The sequence below is a fragment of the Leptidea sinapis genome, chromosome 4 (genome assembly GCF_905404315.1).
Source record: "Leptidea sinapis chromosome 4, ilLepSina1.1, whole genome shotgun sequence".
In the NCBI taxonomy this organism is placed as follows: Eukaryota; Metazoa; Arthropoda; class Insecta; order Lepidoptera; family Pieridae; genus Leptidea; species Leptidea sinapis.
Genome location: NC_066268.1, coordinates 12,400,634 through 12,424,745, shown reverse-complemented (window position 1 = coordinate 12,424,745; position 24,112 = coordinate 12,400,634). Strand labels below are relative to the sequence as shown.

Below are 24,112 nucleotides of genomic sequence, written 5' to 3'. Positions count from 1 at the left end.
GTCTTAGCAGAACATCTTGTAATGTTTTTTTAATCTTTTACCTATTAATTTAGTTCTTCGCTGACTACCTGCTCGGCGACCGATCTCGACCACACTCGCACCACACGCTAATTACACCCTAAAAGACGAGTATCGAAACATCTTCGTACGCGCTCGTGGCTAGACATGCTTGACCACGACACGGCCATTCTGACCAGTCATGAGTCCTTGTATGTCTCTGGAACAAGTGATATACATCGAAAGTAATTTAACCTTTCGGTCTTCCTAACACAGATCGGCTTTACAAAATAAATTATCAACAAAGTACAGAAAAAATTAACAATTCTAACTCATGCATGACACTTGATTAAGATGATAACCAGACTGAAATTAAATCAATCGGAAGAGAGCTAAATAAAAATGATTATTGCCTCTACCACATTTCACATCAAACTACACTACACTCTGCCACTATCACTCAACCAACCATAGCAAGAAAGAAAACAACAGCGTTTACCCATCACAAAAAAGGCTGATGAAACGCCTCTTCATCTACTTTGCGATTGCGACCCACTAATGCTTTTATTTTTATGAAAATAAGGGACGAGACGAGCAGGACGTTCAGCTGATGGTAATTGATACGCATTACAATGCAGTGCCGCTCAGTATTGAGACATAAGATGTTAAGTCTCATATGCCCAGTAATTTCACTAGCTACGGCGCCCTTCAGACCGAAACATAGTAATGCTTACACATTAACGCTTTACGGCAGAAATATACGCCGTTGTGGTACCCATAATCTAGCCGGCATCCTGTGCAAAGGAGCCTCCCCCACTGGTAAAAGCATAAGCGTAAGTAACACCATCCTTGGTGACTACACCTTGCTCCCAGATGCTGTTTGTAATACTCGCGTCTAGAAGAAACTCTGCGGTTCGTAAAGGCGGCAGGGGCAGGGTTGACGACGGGCTATAAGTATGAGTGGGAATATGGCTATAAGTGGAACACAATAGTTGAATTTTGGACGCGGGATAACTAGGAATCGTTAGGACTAGACAAATAGCCACCCTCTTCAAATAATAATTATCATCACCAAAAGCATAAAGCAAGGAAATGAACTGTGGTAGAGTATCAACGGATCAGTGGAGTCTTGCTCTACAGGCTCCACATCGTCTTCCTATGGGATTTGATTCTCAGATATTACCTTAAGATGTCAGTCTTACCAGTCATGTGCTTAGTTATAAGTCGTATTACCCGTAAGAGCTCTCATTGAGTATCTGTCACCATTGAGGGTCACAATAACTTTAAAAAGACCTCTTCATTTGGGGTTTCACAACTAAAATGTGCCTTTGAATCATTTAACAAAGAGCAACTGAGATTGATAGGCAAGAGGACAGGCAGTACTTAATTCAGAAAATATTTCACATAACTACAATCAATGATTTAAATGTGTCTAGAGATGGGCCTACCGACTGCTCCCTTTGTGCCTTAGATAAAGGTTTAAGGGTCACTGTTTGAAACAGAGTATTGTAAGTCATTCATCACACCTTGGCTCTTAAATTTCACTACCAACATAGGTATCGTAAGACATATAGTTTTACACATTTAATTTTATATCAAGAATTAAGTCATTTAGTTAGCTAAAATACTCAATTTTGGCTATTTTTTCCATGGTCAATGGCTGCCATTATTGCAGTTACCAACGACGAATGTCAACCTCATGGAGATCATGAGTAGCATGGCCGCAACCACGCCCTACCACAAGATGATCTCGTCATCAAAATAAACAAACACTCCCTTTACTTTATGGATTTTGGAGGGAGCACTATGCTCCTCAATCTTAATTAATCAACATATTAATTACCTTGCAGATTTCATTAGTTTGTTCTGTTTGTGAGTAATGGTGGCCATATACGCTACGAGAAATCGTTACGATTAGACTGTGCAGTTCGAACGGTACCGATAAATCACTACGTGTATGTTATAAAACTGTGCAGTTTTGTCCGATTTTTTAGCACTGTGCAGTTGAATGGAACAATACAAAAATTTCAATTGATTTATCGGAATCGGACGAACTGTGCCGACTGATCGAAACGTGTATGCGCTCGTTCCGTTTTCGTGTTCAGTTTTGTCGTCGATCGACATTCGGGTAGACGTGCGCACGCGTCATGGCGTCTCAAACTTATCGCGAATGGCTTGAAGAATTTATTGAGTTATATCGTAGTGAACCTTGTCTTTGGAATATTAATGGCAAAGAGTATCACAATCGTGACTTAAAACGTTCAGCATATACTAAGCTGGTTGAAAAATTGAAAACAGTAGACCCTAGGGCTGAAAAAAAAAGCTGTTGTAAAAAAAATAAACAACATTCGCTCTACTTACAAAAAAGAGCGTAAGAAGATCGCTGATTCAAAAAAATCAGGAGCAGGAACCCAAGAAGTGTATAAACCAAAACTATGGTATTACTCTATGTTGCTGTTTTTGGATGACCAAGAAGAACCAAGGCGTTCACGCTCTAATATGGACGAGGAATCAACAGACAACGAGGTAAGTCATTTGCGTGTTATTATACTGTGGTGCCAGCAGTAGAATAGCACTAATATGGTTATGTGAATATGATAAGTAAATCCGGCCATATTGAGAATGCTTCATAGTTATTTATATTATTACATGAATAAATAATAAATAAAAGTAAATAACTTTTTTATCAAATCGTTTATTCTCAAAGAGTTAACGTATAAAATTATTTTGCCACGGAACGCTGCCTTCACTTGCAAAATATTCCATGTACTCTTCTCTGACTTTTTTTGCGGCAATCGAAGTATTACCAAGATTTCTTCGTTGCAAATTAACTATCGCTGAATTCATTGTATCATATCCTTGGGTTATTGACCCGTCATCAACATTTTCTACGTCGAAGCATTCTTGTTGACAGTAAGAACTTTCTGAAGTCTTCATTAAATAATTATGTAAAGCACAACTGGCCATCACGACAGACTCTATTCTTTTCGGATCAAGACTAATTTTTGTGTGAAAAATTCTAAATCGAGATGCCAAAATCCCGCATTTTCGACAATGCGCCTTGCTCGTGATACGCGGTATTTTAGAATTCTGGTTTTATTTGTGGTCAAGTCTGCTTGTCGAAATGGCTTAATTAAATCTGTTCTAAGTAGAAACGCATCGTCAGCCACAAACACATAAGGCAATTTTCTAGTGCTATTTGCGACAACTGTGTCGGTTGGAATACACAACTGATTATTATCAAATTTTTCAAAAAACTTAGTGTTTGTGAGTACGCCACGATCTGAAATTCTTCTATTTGTTCCAAAATCACATAAAAGAAATCGATAATTTCCATCAACGATTGCACATAACACCATGCTATGGTGGTTTTTATAGTTGAAATACTCTGAGCCACAGCCATCAGGAAGAAAAATTGCTATATGCTTTCCATCCATCGCGCCTAGACAGTGCGGAAAGTTCCATCTCTTTTCGAACACTTTGGCCACATCCTTCCATTCTTCTTCCGAGCGTGGGAACTGTAAAAATATTAATTGTTTCAGGAAATTGAAAGTGAAGCATCTCCAGCCGCCCAGTCAACTCCACAGTCACCTCCAGCCACGCAGTCAACTCAACAGTCACCTCCAGCCACACAAACAACTTCACAGTCAACTCCCGATACTCGTTCAATTACAAACACATTATTTAATAGGAGTCGGCCAAAAAGGAATGCAAATGAAAACCTAACTACTCAATTTTTACAGTCTGTTCAAAACCATTTTAAAAGGCCTGCAATTACTAATGATCGATTTGATATTTATGGAGCAAACGTCGCAGCTAAGCTGAGAGACCTCACAAAACATCAACGTATTTTGGCCGAAAAAATAATTAACGAAACATTATTTCTGGCAGAGATGGAAAATTTGACTATTTCACACCAAGTGATGGAATATGATGGTTGAATAACCAGTGTGCGTTTTAATAATTATGTTTACAACGTTCCCAGCCCCGTTGCACATACTCCCAGCCCTGTAGGAAACAATCCTAGCCCAGTACCTTATCAGAATTCAAATTATGATTTCCAAACACATCCAGGCTCCCAGACAATTCTCCAAACCCCAATAATGCAAACTTCTCAACAAGATCAGTCCCAACAAGTGCAAAATTCAGCGGCTACTTTTTTGTCTAATTTTACTCAATTTATTATCCACCATCATTATAAGTACAAATTAATAAACATTACATTCTAAGTAATTAGTAGTTGTTTATTTCTTACCTTAAAATAGTCTTTGCGGAGAACCTTATATATAGCTTCACAGGTTTCCGGTATTATGCGACCCAAGGCTTGAGATGAAATGATGCTAGAGAATTTTAAATCTTCATAATTTCTTACTGTTGATAAAAACCTCAAAGTAGCTACAAGTCTGTCGTGGGGTGGAATAGCATTTCTCATAATAGTGTCTTGCTTCTCGATAATTGGTGCTACCAAATTCAGTAGATGTAAGTACGTATCGTGATCCATTCTTAGAAAATTCAGTCAAATTGCCAGTCTTTTGGAAAAAGCTTTAATCCCGCCAACAAATTGATATGAGAATGAACTCTTCTTTTCATTAGCCATTCTTTACACGAGATGCTACGATTTTTCCGCTTCACTTTTTTTTCCTTCAGGGCGAATATTAATCCAATAATTGCTAAACCGTCGTCCGTCGAAGCCATCACTGACACGTGTGCGTCGGCGCCGCTTATTGTACCGTCTGATCGCAACGATTTCTCGTAGCGTGTATAGCTTATAAGCTATACACGCTATATACGCATATATGCCAGCTACGATAAAGTGCACCGTTCGAACTGTACAGTCTGACCATAACGATTTCTCGTAGCGTATATGGCCACCATTAAATCAAGATGTACCTAATAATAATGTAGATAAAGTATGCTGTCATCATAAATGCATCTAGTTTTGCTAGATTTTCCGATTGTGCATTGACAAAACCTGTTTCAGTCAATGTCCTAGACACATAGATTCACTAGAAATCACCACAGGAATATAGTTTCATTTATTTCTCTCACAAACACCAATAGAACAGTATGAATATTGACCCTGATTATACAATGTGTCATTTGATGTCACATTTCATTTCCACCAATAGTAACATGTTTTGTGTTTGAATTTTGCTCCCTTTATTTTTCACTACTTATAACAAAATATTTTATGGGTTGAAATAATAAATAAAAAATTACCTAAAAATGATCACATGATAATTAAGATTTAAAAAATAAAATATTTAAGGCAAGTTGAAGTTTCAAGCATATTATTATTATACTAATATTGTGCACACTGTATTTTCCACATTTGTTCCTGTTCTTTAAGCATAATTTCACTCAACAATACTAGACTAACAGAAATGAGTAGTAGGCATAGAATTGGCACATTGATATGGTTACAAAAGTGCTAATTGCATTTAACATTGATACAAAAAATAAATTTATTGATGTATAAAAATAATCTATTCAAATAAAAGAAACATTATATTTTATAAAAAAAAATCAATTCTGTAAATATCCTGGTAGCTTCATCCTCATGAATATCCATGTTGTGAAAAAAGAAACAAGAATGCACAGGAATGCAATACAAATGAGTATAATTCGGTTTAGCTTGGGTGTTGAGGGGTTGTGTGTTTGGTCTAGTATTATAAATCCAAGACCACCTAAAGAGAACAGGAAGCTAGATGCCAGTCCTTCCATGATGTACTGCCCATTTACTCTGTTTGGCATAAATGCTACAGGGCGGCTGTGTCCATGTTCATCAGTAGTTGACCCAACACTTGGTGGTTCAACAATCACATCATATATAATACCTGAAAAACAGAAATATGAAATATTATTCAAAGAGTAAGAAAAGATATTCTTTTTGAGTATTATAAATAGTTAATAATTATGTATAGTAAAAATAGTTAAGAATTATATTAATGTAGGTATTCTGGAGGGGCCTGCATTGGTTTTCTAGCAAGGTAGGCTCTGTGGATCTGACATCGCAGTTGAGCTTTGGAATAAGCAAATATTGCTTCGTAAGGAAATATTTTATGAGTGGGAATTGAATAGAAGTTTGGTAATCAAAAAACGGAACCAAATTAAACCAGATTAACTTATTTACACTAGTGCTATATTTATTTAGGTTCATAACTAGGTACGCACTGCCTAATTGTCTATATGATATGCAGGCCCCTGGTAATCAGTAACCCACGCATATAGATCAGTATTATGATAACAGATTCTCTTGCTAAGATTGTCAAAATATGTATTTGCCTCTAGTGTGTATATCAAATCTTGTGTAATCTGTAAGTTACCATGATGTGCATGACACGATTGTGCAGTATACACTGTAATCTGTAAGCCATTTTCAGGTATGGGTCATTTAATTTCAGCTAAGAGCATATTGTACCTAAGTACTAAGTAAATAGTATAACTTAAAGTGGAATTCCTATTAAATTTAATGTTTCTTATAAGAATCCAACAATAACTTACCCCCTGTCACAAGAAAATATGATAGTAAAACCAGCGAGAACGTTGTCATCGCCGATGGCGGTTGAAGCCACGATGGCTTTTTTATTTTTATATTTGGTATTTCGAGCACAGAGAACGGAATTGCATAAAGTGCTTCCATCTTATTGAATATTTAATGGCTACAAAAAAAAATATACGATAAACGTCGATTTTAATATTCAGTTTACAATTTAATGAAATGTCTGATCTTCACGCCGGTTAGTCAGTTACCGAAGCGAATTAATTTCTAACAGTGACAATGACAAATTGTCATATTTTTTTTGGAATTTTATGAATTTGTAACTAAGACCTTTAGTAGAGTCCTTAGAGGTATCCCTATATATTATTATAGTCTTTGGAGGCATGTTAGCAAGTAAGGAGGATAAAACCCACAATATTATTATTATTAAGTATTATTTGAGGAATAAAATAATTTTATATGAAGGTGTCTTTACATTATACTAAAATGCTTTTTTTTTCAATAGCTTTAAGATGTCACTAGACTTAATAATTTTAATAAGCTTACCTTTTGTAAGCTTATTACGCAACTTTTGTTGATAATTAACAATAGATACCTGCTAAATACCACTGGCAGCCCTAAAGTTGTGGCTGACTGAGAGCTGGCAAATACTTTTTGCAAATTACGTATAATTTTAAAGTTCAAAAACATATACTTGCTCACACTTAACTAAAGCGTGAATCGTTTATTGAAATCATGGCAGCCTCTGCAACCGTGGTTTATCGTAGGTAGTAAATAATAAACTTCAGTTTTGTATTAAAATTATTTAAAAAACAGGTATGTTGCAGCGGACTGAGAGGTGGCAGCCATATTTTTTTTTAATTTTTCCCATAATTTCCTTCAAAATGATGAATAATTTATTAAAAAAAAAACATATAAGTGCAATTTACACCAGAAAATTATATATAAATTAGTCTAAAATAAGTTATAGGTACTTGCCGCCAATTTTTTTATAGGCAACCTATATAATGCATACTCCCTAAACGTGCATTAGTTAATTAATTTCATCAATAAAACACGTACCTGCAGAATCGAGCGGTGGAATCTTGTACTATTTTGGGTATTAATATGACATTTTCTAAAATATGTCAAAATTCTCACACTACATTATCTAGGTCTATAACGCGTATAGATTATATTTATTTTTCTACCAATTACTGGTGTGGTGAAGAATTAAATGTTTTGCTTTGATTGGCTACAGGAAAAATGTCGAACACTTTTATACAGAATTGACCAATTGTAGGTAGGAAATGAAGTATCTATATTTTATACCGACAAGTCCTCAGACAGATAAAATTCAATTCGGTTGTCAAAACAGACAAATTCATTTCGAAATGTTCGCGATTTTTTCGTCAGTTGAATTTTTGTCCTGAATAACAAATTAATTGAATTCTTATTTAAATATTGCAATTACTGTCCATTCATCATGCTATTGTCGTGTTAGTAATGTTGAAAAGTGCTTAGTGTTGTGTTATGTGTGTTGTGTCCAATTGTTCCAAAGTTAAAATAGGAGCTATGTGTTTATTGTAATATATTACACAAAATGTACTGGATTCTGGATTATATTTTCAAAGTAAGATGAAGGGCGGGCTGTGTACTATATACACGTCTCTTTTGACAATATCCGTGCTGTCAAGGTAAGATAACGTAAGAAGTTTTTGTAAGATAACATTGTATCCTAAATCACAACACACATAAGGTAACAACTTCTGTTTCAGCTGTGCCCTCTTCATATTTGTAGTGTCAGAGGCCTTACACACTGAGGATGTTGACTCTAAGGCTGATCTTTCAGGGCTTGGTAATGTATCCAAGTCACCGGACACTGCTAAATCTGATCCACAAAAGCCTCAATATGAAATGCAGCAATTACCAGAAACATCAACCACGCAAGAAACAATGGAAGATGATAAAAAGATGATTTTCCCGGACACACTGTCTGTGAACTCTGTGACTACAGATGGGTAAGTAATTGATTCTAATTAAATTCTGAATTAACATGTCTTTATCACACATTATTATGGTTATGATAGAACAAGTATAGCACAAAGTTTAACAAATTTTATTAAATTTGATTCTTATATCATATTTGATCCTGATGATAAGCCTCTGGTTGGCCTTGATTTTAAATAATATTTTTCTTAGAGTTTTATCTTATTTATGTGTTCAAGAGAATTGTTGAGATTCCAATTACATTTTGACAAAATATATTTATGGTAAAATTTATAACTACTGAAGTGATTATACAACTTGCTCCTGTCTAATCCTAAGCAATACTATTTACCTGGCATATATTTTTTTGTGGCTGAGATCTATAGGGCAAAGTTAAACTTTGTTCAGCCTTACTTTCTTACGTAAAACTTAGTTAAGTGTAAACAAACTGTATGCAAATTTGTTTTTTGCATTGGGCTGTCTTGGGCTGTAAGCTCACCATAATTTCAGATGTTATTCATAATTTAAAAGCATAATCAAAGATTATGTGAAGCTAAAACTCGGCTAACTATTATTTAAGTAAAGTTTGAGCAAAGTCTAAGTTGGCTCTATAAATCTGAGCCTTAGTGTGCAAGTTATATAAAAAAAAAAGAACCAGTCCTAAACTTTTTAAAATAAACTCTGTATTTCATACTAACAGAAACCAATTAATTAAATATAAACACCTAAAATTCTATTAAATAGTACAAAAAGACATTGTGATGTACATAAATAAATATATAAACATTAATTTGTTGTAGGATTTGAGATTTTTGAGGTTATGGTCCTAGTTTACATATCAGGGATTCATTCAAAAACAAAACTTACTAACTAGGTACTTACAGGTTGTTTTTTTTTTAAATCAAGAAAAGCAATGACAAACTGTACAGGGCTCCTAAGATTTCTATGATTGACTAGTGTTATTAGCAGGGGTGCTCATTAGGTTTAGGCATTTAGGCAGTGCCTACCTCATTAAGAACCTAAATAAATGTAGTGCTTGTGTTAAAGTTAATTTAGTTTAATTTGGTTCCATTATTTTATAACCAAACTTCTATTGAACACCCACTCATAAAGTTACCTACGGAAAGCAATCCTTGCTTATTCCAAAGCTCAACTACGACTAGATAGATCCACTATAATAATAAGTAGATAGATAGATTAATAAGTAGCAGTGTATAGCTTTTTTGTTTTTCAAAATAGTCTTGAATGTTCGTGCAGGTTTTTTATTTATTTTCAAATTTCATTGGCAAAAATCTGCCCTACACAAGACCAGAGATATCAGGTGATATTACACAGTACTCCGTAACATTGGACAACTACAATATCGTGACCACCATCTAGATGTGTGACGGTCCTCCACAGTGTGGTTCTCATCATCTCAAAGACCTTTCTTCTACATACTACAAACCTTTGGAATGAGCTTCCTTGTGCAATGTTTCCGAAACAATATCTTGTGATTCCTCTGGTGTTGCAAGAGAATGTGGGTGGCGGAGACCAGGTGACTCATAGGCTCGTTTGTCCTCCTTTTAAATAAAAAAAAAATGTGCATTGTCATTGTTACCTTACTATCTTACTAACTTTATATTAGTATTACCAGACTTTGTGGTAATGATCAGAAAATGATCTCGTAGAGCGCGAATATGCAGCGCTTTGTTGAATGAAGTGATTTATTGTAGTACCTACTTGCACAATTAATTGTTTTTATAATAGGGTGGAATTTTTATATCAACATTGGTTTCATCAATCAGGTCGAAATACGAAAAACTTCGAAAAAAGTTGAGCTTTAGTGAGAAAAAGCAAGAAACTCATTGCCACTCTTTTAAATCAATAGCCCAACCCATATGTATTAATATTTATTAAACTTTAAACACGAATTCCTTAAAATGTGATGTTTGTGGCTTGGAACATTTTTCAGAAACTACATCCATTTAAAAATAAACAAAATATTACATTTGAATTTGGAATCTGTCATTATTTTAAGATTGTTCATTGAGTTTTCTCATTTTGGCGCCACTACATTTTACAATATTTTGCGATATTAAAATGTAGTTTTTGTTTCAGTATTTATGGCAAGACTAGATAAACACGATAGGTAAAGAAGGGGTTAAAAAAATGATTTTAGTAATGTGCGACTCCATTTTTTCCGTTTCCAATAAAAAAGATGTGGTGTTAAAGCTGTTCGTGGTGCCAAATGTCCGCGTGCGTATTATTAAACTTCCTTCCGCGTATCAATCACTTTAATAGGAATGCATACCTAGATCCTTCCCTGTAATTCTTATGAATGAACTTGTATAACTGAGCGAAGAGTCATCATAAGCAATTAATTTCCTATTATCTTTTTCATGTAATTCAATTTCCAGTCTAAGTATTACTAAGCACTAGAACATTTTGTGTATCTTGGAAAAAAATATTAATAAAAGTTTTTTAACAATAATGCGCAACCAACACACTTTTTACACAAATTATCTTGCCCCAAGATAAGCATATATAGCCTGTGTTATGGGTTACAAGACAATGATATATTTAATACAATATACTTACTTAATCATACATAAATTTATGTAAACATACATAAACACATATAAACATCCATAACTCGGAAACAAACATCCATATTCATCATATAAATGCTTGCACCTACCGGGATTCGAACCCGGGACCTCTAGCTTAGTAGGTAGGATCGCTAACCACTCGGCTATACAGGTCGTCTTATACTTATATACTATGTGTAATGTTTGACAGCTATGTTGCTTTGTTTTTCAAGAAATTTCTTGCCTCACATAGCCACTTTGTGAAATCAATTACGGGCCTCTGTCTTCCGAACCGATACGACTAAGGGGCCGTCAAGGAATGAGCATTCACCCAACTTAAAAGGCGACAACGCATCTCTTGACCACTGGTTTTACGGATGTCCATGAGCCTCACCACTGCCCATCACATGAGGGTTGTTGCGCCCCTCTTTATATATAAAAAAAAGGTATGCGGTAATGCATTATGGTTTTGCGTTGCGTTGCATTGCGGTCTCAGCCCTCAGGACAGTAAATATATTGTTTACAATTTTTGAGTAGTAACCCCAGGGCGAACTTATACCTAAAGCTGTTGAAATGTGGAAAATGCATTCAATAAGTCAGTAAATCATATTGAAATTTGAAATACTATTAATTTTTTTTTTAGACTTTATCCATAAACGAAAACTTAAAAAATATAATATGTAATGACTGCGGAAATTTGGGGTCAGATGGACTTGTAAAATACAATTAATTTTTTGTAGATTACTTTCAGTGGAAATTAACCTTTGGTATTTGATTGAGCAATAGTCAAATTAATTTGTTCAGGAATGTCATTGTAGCACGGGTTATGTAGATCGGAGCGCCGTTTTATGCAATCATTTCGAATAGTACTATTTGTACGGAACCAGTTTAATGGCATCCTGCTCCCCGATAAGGATTGTACAACGGCCTGGCCTTAATATTTATCTATAGGAACTCCATAAATATTTCAACAAATATTTGTTTTAATTTTTACTGTATTGAAATCTGTTCGTTCTACTGCCACATCTCCGAATACAACTCAATAATATGTTGACTGGTCCACGGACTAGTAAAAAATAAGGACTCCGTGTCACCTTACATAACAGTGTAGCACCAAAACAAGCCGATTTACGTGTAAATACATAGCCCCACGCACACACTTACACTACTACAGGCCGATAGGCGGCCATTATGAGAATTATTTTCATCGTCTGTGACAGATCAGTTTGCGTCTCAATAATATATTTTAAAAATGCCGTCGTGCGTTGTGAAAAAGTGTAAAAACGATACTATATAAGTATTTGTGGCCATATATGATAATTTAAAGATGAAAAAATTGTGTAACTAATATCCCCCGTAACCGCACACACACTAGCATAACGGTGCTTTACTTGCTTATATCACGGCGCGGAGTCCTTCTTTTTTTACCCGTCCGTGGACTGGTCGAATTGCGCGTTAAAAATAGGCACAGTTTTTTGTTGTTCTCGGCGTAATCATTCGACCGTGAGCCACGTATATATAGAAATGGAAAGTAAACGTAAAATAACTGGTCTCACTAACGTATTATAATGATGTTATTGATCTTAATATTACTCCGTTATATTTTGATGGCCAACATGATTGTAGTTTATTTTAAAGTAGGGGCCGAAATCTAGCACGACTTACAGAAAATAATATGTATTTTTTTATAATTATTTTAATTAATAAATGCTTCGGTTAAAACTTAGTATCCCGTAGCACGAATTATGAGGTAAAAAATATTGTAATTGATAGAGTTTTAGTCCACGATTATAATGCTACCACTTTTATTACAAGCTAATGCACCGTTCCAGAGAAAAAAGCATTATAAATATTATAACCTAACCTCAAATTATGATATATGATAAGGATTGGGACATTTTTATGGGGAGGAAAGAAAGGGAAACGCCTAGAATTCGTTTCTGGCACTCGCCGGCCGCTGCCGCGGCCCGCTACGCTCGCCCCGTGCGTTGTTTTAACTGTTCTAACATAACCTAACCTAACCAATTTTAATAGATTGTAGATGATAGAGCTTTGGGGGTTGATGAACGTGAACGATGAACCTTTTTATAAATGTTTTCCTTTTAACTAAAAATAATTATTGATGAAGCCGTCTAATCTGTCATAGACTATTTTTTACAATTCATTTCATTGTTTCTCATACAATTTATGGCTGTATGGGCTTAAACCCTTTGCATGTCCTAATATTTTACGGAGATATCAAAATCATTTCATGACAGTTTTTAGCCTCTCGCCGCGATGTCAGCGCTCATGTAGTGTTTATTTACGTGGTATACCTGTTTTAGGATAGAATTTTTTTCGTTATTTTCTTGTAAACGGTGCATTACCTTGTAATAAGAGTGGTATCATTATAATCGTGGACTAAAGCTCTATCAACTAAAATATTTTTTACCTCCAAATTCGTATTACGGGATACTAAGTCCAACCCAACGCTCCCATTAGGGCTTTCGGATATCTTAAAAATGGCGGTCATGCCAATAAAATGCATATCTTCATGTCATGTCGCAGTGAAACAGGGTTGCACTGTTTGACGACCTGTATAGCCGAGTGGTTAGCGATCCTACCTACTAAGCTAGAGGTCCCGGGTTCGAATGCAAGCATTTATATGATGAATATGAAAGTTTGTTTCCGAGTCATGGATGTTTAAATGTATTTATGTATGTTTAAGTAAGTATATTGTATTAAATATATCATTGTCTTGTAACACATAACACAGGCTATATATGCTTAACTTGGGGCAAGATAATTTGTGTAAAAAGTGTGTCAATATTATACTCTGTTTCACTATACTAAAGCTGTTTTACACACCATATAATTGGAAACGTGTACGATGAGAGAAACCGGCAACAATATAAATTAATTATGACATTGACAATTAAGGTAGACTATTCAAGCTAAGAGCATAGTACTGTAACCTCAAGGGCCGGAATTGCATGTTCAAGACCATGCATTGTATATTTTTAGTAGTGTAGTAAGTAGTAGTAGTTTAACTACTATTACGAGTTACCTGATGTTAAGTGATCACCGCCGCTAGATAGAAGAGAAATCACATGAGCGTTACCAGCGCGAGTGTTACATACCCATATTGTATCGTGTTCAAAACACTACTCAAGGTAGATATATAAGCAGCTGTTTTAATGCGATATGGAAATTCGCTCGGCCATTTGCCCGCTTTAGCTAAGCCTTAAAAATAATTGAATTTCGTTCCACCATTCTCATACGTCGCAATCTCAGATAAAAGCTTTACTCAAAATAGCAATAGCATAACATAGCATTATTGAAAGCCTAGAACTGTAAATGTGTTATTAATAAACGCATTGTTTATAATATATAATATACTAGTGGACCCGACAGTCCTTGTCCTGTACACATGTCTAAAAAAATCGGTCCAGCCGTTAGGAGGTGCTCACTAACATACACATGAGCAGGAGAATTATATTATATGGACGGAATTAAGAATCTAAACCAATCTCTAATTCACTGGAACACACAAAAAATCATCGAAATCGGTCCAGCCGTTTAGGAGTTCGTTCAATTGTGAATCTAAACCATTCTCGAATCCACCTGAAGACACACAGAAAGTTTCATTGAAATCAGTCCAGCCGTTTAGGAGGAGTTCAGTTACAACAAAAGAAATATATATATTAAGATTAAGGCGACACTAAATGCCAGCGACCTTGAGCGTTATGAGTTCACGGCTGCCGGCCCGCCATCTATTTAACAAATCCAATATTTTCAAAATTCTTGCGTGGAAAACAGTTTATATGCTCACAATCCTCGTAATTCACTACTAATCTGAATATGAACCAATAAAAAAACTTGTTTAACTTCAAAGAAAAGTGGTAGTTGAAAAAGGCTCGGCAGTGTTAACCAACAGCAAGCATTGGCAATCTACAAATAAGACTTAAGGATATGTGTAACAGGATTAAGTAGTGTTCATATCTCGAAATGCTATACTTTCACCACAAAACTTGTCTTAAAACACCATGTTTGCGTGTTTTCTGCTTACTCTTCGCCTTAATAAGACAGTTACTCCAATGTTACACCATGTTTAAAATTACTTCTTCCTGTCATGTAGTTCTGTAGTGACAAAGGTAAGATAAGAATAAAAAAAAATTAATTTGGAATAATTCCCGTTGATTGATAACGCAATTAATAATGTATTTCGAAATCATATCAGCTAGGAAGTGCTCGTGGGTGGTGGATGATATTTCATATTACACTCGTATATTACCGGCAATGGCGTTAGTGGTAACCGCGGACGGTGGAACCCACAACCCGGTGTCTTTTAATATGTCTAAATCACCAGCAACTCAAATATTACTATGTTGTTTTAGCACAATTTCAAAATAAGCACCCACATGTGTTCAAATACTGTAAAAAAATTAACTTTCTCCCTTCAGTTATTTGCCAGCTTTTTTAATAATATTAGTTACTCTACACCTTTGAGAGTTTCTTGCGCCGCTTCTCGTCTCAGAGTTTCCGCGGTAGTCGTATCTAGTATATTAGAAATGACACCATAAAGAATTCTAAAGGAACGAATTTTGAGAAAATAAATGCCTTTTATGCCTTTTACCTTTGCCTTTAAAATAAGAATCTCATTAAACCTATACAGGACGTAGAACTTAAACCGCCGCGCTGTTGTTTTACAAATTAAGGTGAATTTTAGTAAGATAAAAATACAGGTATGCAGACTGGTAGGGTTTTTGGAATTAACCCCCTATATGGGGTATTTTCGTCGATGAAATAATCTAAGCCTAGGGTTAGATTTTTAGTATTCACGTAACCAACAATTAGACGGCGACTATTCAAACAATGCGTTTTCACCGAGGAACAATTAATTGACAGATTGCACAAGGACCCGGCGAGATGTTGATTGGGTATCTCTCGAACGAATCAACTTTACAACGGCCGCGGCCGGCCCAGCCCCAGGGTTATCGCTCGGTATTGCGCCCTGGGCCAATTTAAATAGCTTTTGCTCAAATTAGACCTAGCCTAGCTAAATCCTGCACTGGATTTCTTTTTTGGAACTGACAACACTTTCGAATTTCGTGTTACATGATTGTTAATGGCCGTTGTTTAACAATAACAATATATACTCTGTTGTTTCTTCTCGTCGTAATTAATAGCCAACATTACATTGTGGCTATTTATTAGCTTTGACTATGTTACATAAGGCATATTTTAATAATTTTGCTGGGTTTTATTTTGTTCGCAATTGCATGGGTTTTAATAATATGCGCGGAGTCCTAAATTATTTAGTGCATCCGATACATAAGAAAGGTGTACGCTCGGATCCGTTCAACTATCGCTCCATTGCCATTACCTTCATTTTTACCAATGGAGTCGAATAGATATAGAGGAAGAGAAGAACAAAGAAGTTCTTGGGATACCTAGAGGAGCAGCAGCTGATCAGCGACTGCCGGTACGGCTTCCGTCAGGGTCGCTCAGCTGGGAGATCACCAGATGTTCTAGAATAACTCACCCATAAATGGGTGCAAGCGTTTGAGTCGAATGTAGAGGCGTTGGCGGTGAGTTTGCATAGCCAAGGCCTTCAATCGGGTGTGGCATAAAGCGTTTATAGCGAAACTGCCATCCTGCCAGCTTTTTGGTCGATCTTTACATAGAAAGTTGTATTGCAACATAGATTAAGGATTTGTCTCCGCTGCGCTCCAAGTAGATACCGCAGGGGTAGTCGTAAAGTGCGGCAACTAATACGACTCCCAATTGGGCGTACTCGAGCTAGTCTCGAACAATGTGTGACGTTGACGTGCCACATGTTCTATTAAACTTTACTAATATCACATATCACTAAGTATTTTGTATTTTTTTATATTTTAATGTAAAATAACACGAAGCGTATATAAGTTACAAAATTTGAAAGATGATATTGACTGTCAAGATGTCAGGCACTCACAAAGATACTTGATCTTTACATATAGCAAAAACACACTGCAATAAAAAGCTATTGTTTTTAGGTAGTGGAGTATCTCGTTTGAGTGCAGCGGAGAACCAATCCTTAATCTAAGTATTGCAAGCGCATTATTTTGTAACATTGTGCAATGCAGCAAGATTCTTGACAACCAAAGCCACGTGTCGAAAGCTACATAATCTATAAATAGCAGCGAAATGAAGCTGTGTCTGCTTATAATTGGTATTATAATAGGCTGTTATCTCAGCCCGTGTTGGTGGTGCCCAGCGACTCGTTACGTGCAGACATTATACAGACGGACAGACGCTCGTACTCAGGCCGCGCCCTCACTTTCAGTGCCGCTCGCCAATCGCGCGCAATCGGTCATTCACTGTCTATCTCAACCATAGAGCGCTTAATCAAGCAGAGACGGTATGGGACTTCTTCTTACTTATAAAGAATTTTTGTGTACTTACGTATGCACACAAGAAATTATATTTCTTTGGCCTAACGAAGCAAAAATCATTAAAATTATTTATTCCTCGTGCTATTCTACGTTTTTATAAAGGACAATATTGTTAAAATCTTGCAAAGATGGCTTTGACAATTACTTATTAAATAATGAATACGGCTGTATGGGCTTGAACCCTTTGCCTGTCTTAATAATGGACGAAGAAACAAAAAAAAAATAGCGAATGACGCAAACGTCAAAAAATTTACTAACCAACTTCAACCTACGTTACTTTTGTGTTACAGTGATGCGCGCGCATCTTAAAATTTCACTGTCATCATTTTTTCATAACGCATAACATAAAAGTGCTGGAAGGCAGCTCAAATTCATGCATTATTATTCAAAATACGATTTAAAATCACTTACTGAAAGTCAAAAAATACTGCTATTTATGTACTACGGTTTATGTTTGTGCCGTGTCATTTTCGTTGTTTGTAAACGTTGAAACATTTATTATGACATCTCTTACACGCAAATGTTTTAATTATTTTAATACTGTCGGAAGATCAAACGGACTCTCCCGGAAGTGCTTAGGGTTTCTAATGCCGGATATAAGAATAACGAACGACGGCGAGAGAAAAAGTGTTGTGTTGCGAGGCAACTGAAAAGAAAAGGGAGACTCGTCCACGTTCGTACACTATGACTCTTACATAGATACATATAATCACGCCTCTTTCCCGTAGGGGTAGGCAGAGACCACTTCTTTCCACTTGCTACGATCCTTTCATTATTCCTTTCTTACATGCTCTTCGGTTTAGGGTACTCTTGACCTGGCCTTTTTTCAAGACGTCCCTGATTGGATCTCGAAACGTCCTGTGTTTTGTCAAAACTGTCTGGCGGATAGTAAAAATAATATTTTTTATTAAATCCTACTGAAATGTGATTTCCCGAATCCAATTATAGGATTCAAGATTTTCAAGTACTGCAGTGACACACATACTTAGTGTTTTTTTTATTGTAATTAATATTACGTGATTGTATTTTTAACTGATATTTATTTGTTGGCGTTTGTCGTCATCTCCCATATAAATGTGTGTCATATTTCAAACATAATTCGCATGCCGTCTTGTTTTGGTTAAATACTCTACACTTACTTATTGCCACTACCATGAGTTCGCGATGATTGATCGAGATGTAATCGACATTCGTTCGAGTCTAGACTTTAATTGGAGTAACACCCACTGTTCTATTGTGATGTTGTGTAATATTATGTAAAATAGATTTGCGATATGAAATTAATCTGCAGGGTACTTGGCTGTCGAGGCTAGGTCACCAATTACATAATAGGTTAAGCTCCGCTAGACCTTTTGGAAATGTTTAGTCCATTAGTTCAAAAGTGTCCCTCTACCAAAGGGCCTCGGTTTCTATGATTGTGGTTTTCTACAGTACTTGGTGATTTAACATTATTGATCAATGTTTTGAACAAAAAAGTCATTATAAATTCTAAGGGTTGAGAAAGCAAACATTACAGTCAATTAATTGCCTAATTACTACCATGGTTAATTACCTAAAGTACAGTTCAGACTGAAAACTATTCGGCGAGCTTTGTTTTACTTAGGACGTTAAGAATTCATGCGGACTGGATGACTTTTTCGCACCGTGCTTTCAACTCGTGTGCCCCTGAGTGTTGGCTCCGGTGGTAATGCGTGTATTCTGGCATTTTCCTGATAGTCGAGGTCTCAGACTCTTGGAAGTTATTCTCAAGAAGTTCGAGTATACTCAATACGTACACGAGAAGCCATTAAAACCGGTCATGCAGGTGTCATTCAATGCCGGTAAAAACTTGTATCTTCTATCGAAGCATCTTTCCTGTGAAGGTCTCGGAATAAAAAATTTTAAATGAGAGTTAAATTAAATATTGTTCAGTTTACACTTTCAAAAAGAAAAAGAGAGTATAGCGGGCGCTGATCACTTAACATCGGGTAACCCGTTCACTCGATTTTCTAAAAACTGAAAGGAAATTTATTTCTGATTATTACGAAAATTACAAATATGTTTTGATTTCTGATAATTTTATGTCTAATGAACTGCGCATTGTTTATTTTACTATAAATAATCATAGTTTATATATTAATTGAGCAACAAGTAAGGGTCGTGCTCGCGCATTCTAACATTTCTTACATAATTCCCGTTTATCTTTTTGCTCGAATCCTGTTCATCACTAAATGTTTAATGAAACGATGCAGTTAATTGATGATTGATCGACATTTTGCATCGTCTACTTAATACCTGACGACCTGTATAGCCGAGTGGTTAGCGATCCTACCTACTATACTAGAGGTCCCGGGTTCGAATCCCGGTCGGTGCAAGCATTTATATGATGAATATTGATGTTTGTTTCCGAGTCATGGATGTTTATATGTATTAATGTATGTTCAAAATATATTTATGAATGTTTAAGTAAGTATATTGTATTAAATATATCGTTGTCTTGCAACCCATAACACAGGCTATATATGCTTAACTTGGTGCAAGATAATTTGTGTAAAAGTGTGTCAATACAAACAGACGCGTTTGTCTCGTCTCTGATAAGGCAGAGCTTATGGACTTCCATTCGACTTTCTGTCTTGTTGACGATACCTTGACCCATTTCAGAACATGCGCGATCTCAACTTGCTCTTCTCAATAATCAGCAATTAAGATTGTTCACTCGTTGTGATTTTTAGCTTTTCGTATTCTCTATAGAAAATATAAAAAATGTGTTTAAATACTATTTCGATACTTCAATAATTAGTTTCCGAGATAGGCCGGTGCTCGCGACGTGTGACGTCATAAATCAACTTTCGGTGTCTCGTGCCAGAGTTTGGCGAGTGGACATCTCCTGCGGATGCCTCGTATAGAGGCGAAACACGTGACGAATTGTTTTCACACTAATATTGGTGGAATTAACACTAAAGAAAACTCAAAACATTTGGATAATTATGGATTTCCGCAAAATAACGCCTATTTCAATAATTTTTTGTAATAAGTCAACACTCGCGCAGTACTTTGCGAGCTCCGTTACGGGTCAGTAGGAGATTACACAAATATTGTTTGGAATGTTTTTTTTAAATACAAGAAAGTCGAGTCTTGTTCTGAAATATAAAAAAAAATAACCACTAAATAAGGAAATAAAGAAGTGAGTGTTGACCTGTGACGTCACACGGCGGCTTCTATTCATGGGAACTTTAGATGTGTGTAAAATCTTAACTAATTTATATTTTGAAATGAAACAAAGACCCGTGTATTTATATACGTATAGAATAAACATTCTTATAAATAAATAAGTAAATCTTTTATTTTGCTAGAAAACATGTAACAATGGGTGTAAAAAATAGTTTTAATGTATCAAAGTTATCGGCCATTTCTGGCATGCAAAATTATTATAAACTATTAATCCATTTTTCGTTTAATTACAAAATTCTAGTTATGATTATAATTGATTTAACATTAATAAACTCTATATTTTAAGCACTTAGGTCAATTTTAATTATAATTATTATTTTTAAATTTCATTATTTAAAGACTAGAATTAATATATATTTTAAAGTCAATTTAATTTAATCTGATGTGTCAACATTTCATTTATGGAATAAAAACATTTATCTATAAGCAATGGCAAAAAAAAGACCCTTTTTAAATCGTTGGACGGGTAATACGCGTAAGCTTGGTCTTTATTATCATATTGTTTTACCTAATAGGTTTAAATAGGATTAATTAATTCGTGTACATCACCAACTGTTTATGGAGCTCGATGCAAAAACAGGTTGAAACTCGTTGAGTATCTGTTGCTAAGATTAATGATTATCCGTGAAGGTCGCTGCATACGTGACTGAAATTAATCTGGACAGGACTCTGACGTGACACTACACCGTAAGTGACAGTCCTGTCAGTGTTCCGCTAGGTATGCCCGGTGGCTGCGTTTGCTACAGGATGAAGTTGTCATAATAAAAATAGTGTGAATCTCGGAAACGACTCCAACGATTTTCATAAAATTTAGTAAACAGGCGATTTCGGGGGCGATAAATCGATCTAGCTGGGTTTAAAATTAGAATACAAAGGTAAATTTCGCCACTATATACAAGACCCTAATAGCTCAGATGGGACATTGGGTGATCCGGAAAATAGAAGACCCCGGTTCGAATCCAGATGTCCTTTTAGATTTTTTGGTTCAAGTTTTGTACATTCTTAAAAATCCGGATAATATATATATATATATATATATATGACCTGGCAGCCTCTAATCAAGCGTGGCTGACTTTTTACGACTTGTCAATTAAATCGGTTACAATAACAATAGATTAGCTTACTTTTATTTTTCTATCTTGCTGTACCTAGGTTACAGATTTTTCTCTCTTTATTTATTTTTCCAAATATTCTTCTCTTTCGCAAGTTTTGTTTGTCTATACGCTATTATATTGTAATAACGCCGTGCCTCGCCGGTCTGTATTAACAGAATACATTGCCATTTATAAGATACTAGCTAACCCGACAGATGTTGTTCTGTAGATAATAAAAAAAATACTGTTTTATAGAAATTTGCCAATAATATTTCAAAACATCAAGAATTATTTCGTAAAAAATGCTCCCTTTTGTTATGATGAAATTGTTTCACAGAAGAACTGTCAAACCGTGCGTCACTAAATTCTATCATAGAAAATATGTCCATACAAAACAAATATTGAAAATAAAAATAATTATGGGTCCCTAATCGAAATAAAAACAATCCTATCTCTCAAGTTGGACCAAACTGCACTCCATGAAGTAATCCCCATAAAAATCCGTTCATTAGTTTAGGAGTCCATCGCGGACAAACAACGTGTCACGTAATTTATATATTATATTAAGATATCCACTTAACGTGCTCTAACGTAAGTCGTCTAACGCCCTGTCAATGACTCCCATAAACCAATTTTGAAAACATTTATTGCTCGGTAAATTAAATTCGATTGGCAGCAGTTTCATAAACAAAGACACGTAAGTTGAAATAAAACGCAGATCTAAACAATTACTGATAACATTCACTTCTAGGATTAATACACAAATAAAAAAAATTGAAAACAAAATTTCATGAACGATGCGGGACTCAAACCCACGACGGACGTCTCGCGTTCCTTGCGAGTGCTCTTCCAAATGAACTTACTGTTCGAGTGATGTATCGTCATAAAATTTTGGTTTCAAATTTTATTTGTGTATTAATCCTAGAAGTGAGGGTTATCACTTTATAAAAACATAACAAGTCGATTTCCTAATATGCAAATACTAAGGTTGAGCGGGTTATTAAATGTAAAGTAGATCGTGTAGATGAAGCCACAACCTGAGAGTTGAACAAAGCATACAAGATTTTATGACGATACGTCACTCGAACGGTTAGCTCATTTGGAAGAGCACTCGCACGGAACGCGAGAGGTCGCGGGTTCAAATCCCGCATTTTATATGTATAATACGCAGGATTCTGTGCGGGCAAAGTCGCGGGCGCCCGCTTGTTGCACTGTTCCACGTCGCTTCATCTATTAAGGCGACACTAAATGCCAGCGACCTTGAGCGATATGAGTTCACGGCTGCCGGCCCGCCATCTACGTAAAAAAGCCAATATTTTCAAAATTCGTGCGTGGAAAACAGTTTATATGCTTACAATCCTCGTTATTCACTATTAATCTAAATAAATGAACCTACACAAAAAAGTACAAGCTATAAGAATAACTTTTCTGAGAGAAGTACCAAAAATATGCGTCACGTCATGCCAAAAAACTTGTTTAACTTCAAAGAAATGTGGTAGTTCCAAAAGGCTCGGCAGTGTTAACTATAACCAACAGCAAGCATTAGCAACCTACAAATAAGACTTAAGGATATGTGTCACAGGATTAAGTAGTGTTCATAGCTCGAAATGCTATACTTTCACCACAAAACTTGTCTAAGAACCCTATGTTTGCGTGTTTTCTGCTTACTCTTCGCCTTAATATAAAGTCAAAGATGTACTCACTATCTGCAAAGATCTATCGTCCATCGTCTACAAATCGCACCTTTTTTGGTAGCGCTGCGCCGTTTCTCTGTATATTTACAAGACAATCGCGTTAGTGCACAGCGCTGCCTACACGGGACAAACGTGGGAATAGTGATTTCTATTGATATGATAATGGCCGGTGTGATTTATTGCGATAACCTATCTCTGACTGAAACGCTTGTTCGCGTTGGAAAGACGGCTCCTCTGTTAGGCAGGTATTATACATGGCCGCAGGTAATGGTAATACTAAACATTTGCAGTGAGTCTGCTGTCAAGTTTTCTTTTCACCCCCTGTGTGAGGGCGGAAGGAGGGTGTCAGGGCGGAGCCCTGACCCCGAGAGAGTCATTGGGTATGTTTGGGGTCGTCGCTACTTGCTTGGGGCACAACGATTTTTTTTGGTTTTAGATTTTTTTTTGTTCGTTATGCCTTAGCTCGTAGCTTAGTCTGTCAGTCTGTCAATTTTCGTCTTTTTCGGGGTCTTGTGGAGCTTCATCATCCTCTTCAATTACACAGTCCCTTGAATACGCCTTCATTTTTCTTCTACCCTCCTCATCTGGGGGTCTTGCGTGTAGCGGGGCAAATCCCACCAGATGAGGGTGTGAAGTGGCGTCTGTTCGCCGGAACATATCT

The 24,112-nt window shown here is 35.9% G+C and overlaps 3 protein-coding genes across 3 annotated transcripts in view; 1 reads left to right on the top strand and 2 right to left on the bottom strand.

The window, feature by feature from the left end:
* Window positions 1–2,675: 2,675 nt before the first annotated feature.
* Window positions 2,676–4,944, bottom strand: LOC126979922 (uncharacterized). Its single transcript, XM_050829516.1, is given in 3 exon segments — window positions 2,676–3,515; window positions 4,253–4,516; window positions 4,519–4,944. Coding segments are annotated over 3 exon segments (978 nt in total). The 5' UTR covers window positions 4,693–4,944; the 3' UTR covers window positions 2,676–2,975.
* Window positions 4,945–5,461: 517 nt separating this feature from the next.
* Window positions 5,462–6,741, bottom strand: LOC126979946 (oligosaccharyltransferase complex subunit ostc-A). The gene is made up of 2 exons (XM_050829544.1): window positions 6,502–6,741; window positions 5,462–5,834 (listed from the first exon to the last, which is right to left on the bottom strand). The coding sequence occupies exons 1-2, from the start codon at window positions 6,638–6,640 to the stop codon at window positions 5,524–5,526; spliced, it is 450 nt and encodes a 149-aa protein (XP_050685501.1). The 5' UTR covers window positions 6,641–6,741; the 3' UTR covers window positions 5,462–5,523.
* A 1,104-nt stretch (window positions 6,742–7,845) lies between these two features.
* The window catches only part of LOC126979875 (SUN domain-containing ossification factor), an 82,833-nt gene continuing 66,566 nt past the window's right edge, over window positions 7,846–24,112 (top strand). The window contains exons 1-2 of the mRNA XM_050829432.1: window positions 7,846–8,175; window positions 8,257–8,499. Of these exons, the coding sequence (XP_050685389.1) occupies window positions 8,117–8,175; window positions 8,257–8,499 (302 nt within the window). The 5' untranslated portion in view covers window positions 7,846–8,116. The remainder of the gene's footprint in view (window positions 8,176–8,256; window positions 8,500–24,112) is intronic.